This window comes from Geospiza fortis, unplaced genomic scaffold, assembly GCF_000277835.1.
Source record: "Geospiza fortis unplaced genomic scaffold, GeoFor_1.0 scaffold424, whole genome shotgun sequence".
Classification (NCBI taxonomy): domain Eukaryota; kingdom Metazoa; phylum Chordata; class Aves; order Passeriformes; family Thraupidae; genus Geospiza; species Geospiza fortis.
In genome coordinates this window covers 2,594,969-2,599,858 of record NW_005054354.1, presented here as the reverse complement: position 1 = coordinate 2,599,858, position 4,890 = coordinate 2,594,969, and the positions used below count along the sequence as shown (strand labels likewise).

At 38.5% G+C, this 4,890-nt stretch overlaps 1 protein-coding gene across 1 annotated transcript in view; it reads right to left on the bottom strand.

The window, feature by feature from the left end:
• Nucleotides 1–4,890, bottom strand: part of SRPK2 (SRSF protein kinase 2) — an 85,581-nt gene that overhangs the window by 40,831 nt on the left and 39,860 nt on the right. The window contains 2 exon segments of the mRNA XM_031059048.1: nt 1–13; nt 16–58. The exon segment at nt 1–13 is cut by the window's left edge and continues 117 nt beyond it. Of these exon segments, the coding sequence (XP_030914908.1) occupies nt 1–13; nt 16–58 (56 nt within the window).

The following is a 4,890-nucleotide window of genomic DNA, read 5'->3' as shown; positions in this document are numbered from 1 at the left end:
CCCCCGCCCTTCAAGGGGCGGCGGCGGTGCAGAGGGAGCTTTCTGCTGAGGCTCGGGCCTGCAATGCACAGAGAGCACACTGAGCACAGAGCCACCGCACCGGGCTGCCCAGCCCTGCAGGGGCCATGAAAAACCAGAGAGCACACTGAGCACAGAGCCACCTCACCGGGCTGCCCAGCCCTGCAGGGGCCATGAAAAACCACAGAGCACACTGAGCAAAGAGCCACCTCACTGGGCTGCCCAGCCCTGCAGAGGTAATGAAAAACCAGAGTGCACACTGAGCAAAGAGCCACCTCACTGGGCTGCCCAGCCCTGCAGGGGCCATGAAAAACCAGCAGAGCATCTCATGTTCTCACTGTCACCTCTCACATCCCCTTTGGGACACCGGGGAGGCGTGCACAGAGAGGAACCTGGCCAAACCAAGAGCAGCTCCCACGTCAAAGAGCATGCAAAAACTCATTAAGTATAGAATCAGATACAGAAGAGCTTTTGAAATCCCTGATGAGCAAATGACATATAGAATCAGATCCAGAAGTATAGTATAATCAGTATAGAATCAGATCCAGAAGTATAGTATAATCACTATAGAATCAGATACAGAAGAGCTTTTGAAATCCCTGACGTTAGACTCATCTTCTTGAGTACAACTGAGAAGAAATACTTTTGCAAAGAATATCAAGTTATTCAAAAGCTCCTGCCTGCTAGCTGAAGGAGGAAAGATCTCATTAATACAAAGCAAGAAATAATCTTCTAAAGAAACTGACCCAAACCTTAATGCACTTCTCATCTGTAGCTGCTGCCAACACTATGGAAAGTTTTATCAGTATACAAACTGAAAACATCTATTAGAAAGTAAGAGAAAAAACCTCATCTTCCTAGGTAGTCTATGATACTCATCCCAGGGCATATCATATGCTTTAATATGCACGAATTAATTTTTAAAAAAACCAAAACAAAACCACTAAAGTCTGACACCACCAGGCAAGAGATGGGTTTGTTTCTTTTTTTGTCTTGCAGCTCCTATATTTTTAAAGAAACAACCAAAGTGAAATATATTTTATATCCTGTTTCAAAGAAAGCTGTACTTGGTTACTACAAACTACTCACATTTCAAAACTGAGTATTTTCAACAGACATAAGTCCAGGGTTGAAGTGATATGACCTCTCTGTCATATAATTAAGAAAGCCTTCCCCAAACAGGTTGATGCTGTTACTTTCTGTATTCATACCTCTTGCAAATAAAAAGTATATACTTTCCAAATACATTTGCAAAGGAACTTAAGCACTTGTACCACCAAAAGCTGCTATAACTTACATTTACATCTACTTCAAATTAACCACATCTAAAAACCACCATATTAACAGTATTTTGTCCTTCATGTAATAAAAAAAGATAAATCTGTAGTTGGCTGATATTTCAGCACCTAGAATTAAGATCCAAATACTTCCTTCATCATGAGTAAAAACTGTACTTGTGTTTATCCCACTTCTAAGTCATCTTCCTCAGAATTCCTTTTCCTGTTAACACACTGCAATTGTTCAAGACAGACAGACAGACCATTTGGAGTCAAAGAGAACATGGCTGGTCAGAAACAAATGCCACTGGCAACACTCACCACCTGCACAGCAGCTGCCATTACGCCTTTGCTTAAAAGGACATCACTGCAAGCTGCATTGCATACTAAATTTATCTGCCTGCTACCCCTTTCACATAATAAAATTCTTCAGTCAATAAATGGTCAGATTTAAAAAGAGGTATTTTGAACTAATTTATCAATGATTTAAGTTACTATGAGAAATCTAATGAAGTAAAAGAATTTACATCAGTTTTAACCACATGCAACTAGACAGAAGAGAAAGAAGAAATCCATTTGTAGGATAAAAAATATTTGCAGGTGTTCTTACTCAAAATTATGTTGGTTGTTTGCTTCCCTCTTTCATTTTTGGCTCCCAACAGATGTCTTTATCTGGTACACTGACAGGAAACTAAACTGCAAATGGAAGGTTCAGCACATGTTCTGACCAGGTAATCCTACTACAAACCAGATTTCTGATCCTCCTGGTTTCATGGTGCCAGCAAGCTCCCAGTGACAGCTCCTACACCTGATCTGAAGTTTAAACCCAACAAACCATCACAAAAGGACCTACATTACAAACCCTGAAACTTCATCTGCTGGGCATGGGACCGTTTTGGATACACAGATCAAAAACTAGGAACACCTAAAAATAAAAATCTAATGGTTGGACTAGATGGCCCTAAAAAGTCTTTTCCAGCCTAAATGATTCTACAAGCAAGAAGAAGAATGCATAGCGAAATAGCCTGTACTTCATATATCAGAAAGCAGGGTGCCAGGAACATCCATCAGTGCCTGGACTCCTTATTTTGGATGGAACCATCATCTTACTTTGTTCTGACCATAAATATCCATATTACTATTTTGGTCACATGAAATGGTACAACTGTAGAAAAGTCCAGGGTAGGGTAGGGAAATGGAATGTGGTGTAAGTTCAAAAATTCACTGAAATAGGTTAAGAAAACAGGGTTCTTCTGAGTCCTTCTCGAGCTACTGTATTTGATTTTGATTTGAAAGGAGTTATTTGTCCTGTCTTCAATCCCAGTTGGTTTTTATATTCAGAAGTGTTTTCTTACTGTCCTTTGTGGACACCAGGAAGGAAGGAAAGATATTACTCTATTTGCTTTCGGAGTTATTTATGATTTTTATCTGATTTTTATTTTTTGTTATAACAAAGCACTGCTTTAAACTGAGGAAGATCTTGGGTTTACCCATTTAGCTTTGCTTGCATCTTCTGGAGCAATCAAATATTAGTACAGAAAGATGAGGGAAGGAAAGAAACATATTGAGTTACATCAGTCTGACTGCTAATTCTGCATTTTGGCAATTTTTTCCTCTAGTTTAGAATTCTTAGCAAGAGATTCCAACAGTTCTTTGGTTTTTCACTTTTACTTTTCTAGGATATATGTAAAGATCAAGTCTTCAACACTTCACTTGATGGCTTAAATTCTGCCTACAGGTTGAGTAACTCATCCTGGCATCCCCAATGCAATTGGCTTTTCTGCCAATTCATAGTTTCACAGTGTTAGGAAGGGCATCAATGAGAGAACTCCAGTTTTGCTATTTCTGAATGGCCTTTTACTGAATTGCAAAGATAAGCTATGATGAATGCTTCAACAACATCCTCATTTGCAATTTAGGGCATGAATATACAGCTTATTCAGCTTAGATTTCATTTTTTCCAGTACAGTCTGCTAAATGTAAATTATTTTTTTCTCTTGAGTAGACTTTAACATATTGTTGGTATTAAAAAATCCAACCATTTAGAAACCTGTGAGTCACAAACACAATCTCCATTTCCTTTTCAGAAATATAATTGTCAAATACTATTAGAACATAAAAAGCTATTCAACAACCATTATTTCAAGCTATTAGTCTTTCTTATTCCTAAAATGCTATGTAATGATATGCATTAGGTAACACATGCATGCAGAGATAAATATTAAACTTGTTTTTCTTTTTTCTGAAGTAATCACTTGGTACTCTGTGGTCTACCACTATTAGACTGTTCATCACCATCCAAGCATAAACACTTAATTAACACAAGAAGACAACATGCCATTTCTAGACTCTCAGTATTTTGTCAGCAGGTATGCAGAGAACTGACCATCTCCACAGGCAATGACAAACCTTATAATTGTATTGAAAGAAACACTAAAAACAATTAGCAAATACTAGCCAGCATTTTTTGTCTTTTAATTACTGCCTTTTCCATGGGCAAAAATAAATTTACAGCGAAGTCAAATCAAAATACAATTAAATCCTATTTTTAAACTGCTCTTAGGGGGAATAGTTAGTAAAATACAGAAGAAAAGCTGAAGTATTTCTCCTCTACAGTGAACTTGAAGCAAAATGCGTCAAAACCCTGCATGGAATCTTACAAAAATCAACTGCCCACTGTTATGAAACATAACATTTCTGACAATTTAATTTTACTGTTCTCCCTCATGGACACGTTGCTTCATGCTCCCAACTGGGTAACAGACAACAGTAAAAGCAATCTCCTTAACACTCAAACCTTAAAATGCTGAGAATATTATACTAAGAGAAATCCAGAAAATTCCATTCATTTTTTTTGTTGTTGTTGATGTTCTGGGGTCATTCTTCTGTACTGGAAAAGGTAAAACAAGAGCAGTGAGAGTGACTAAAATCACAAAATGCCTTCCATATGGGAAGCATCTGAACATACCAGAACTCTCCAGCCAAGAAAACAAGACAGCAGAGTACTACAAAATCTAGAGAGATACAGAGAAGGCAAATAGGAAATGGCTGTCCACTGCCTCATCCCATACAAGTTGAGCCAAGTTGAGAGAAAACTCAAAAAAAAAAAAAAAAAAAAGACTCATGCAATATGATGGTAAAAACTAAGGTGAACTTTTCTCCCTTGGGTATCATGGATATGAGAAGTTATTCAAGTTCAAATAGGGCTTAAAAAACCTCATGGAAGAAAAAGTAACTGATGGCTAACCCAGCACTGCCTGTGACTCTGAAGCCCAGCAGCCTGGAATGTGGAACAGCATTCAGCACACTGGGGCACAACCCTGCACTCCTCCCCAGGAGCTGCTGGCTCTGCTCCTGGCCACAGGCAATGTAGGAGCACTGGGGTCTGTCCTCGTGCAGTCACTCCATCTTCAGACATTCCTTTCTTTTCCTCAACTAATGAATGATCTCCATTACTAAAAAACAAAAGAGACTTCAGGCCTCTTTATCATCTGAAACCCTCACAGACAAAAAAATATATTTTCATTATGAAGTAACGGATGAGAATGTCTTACAGGCAAGACTGCTATAGAAGAAGACTACCTGAGGAAAACCT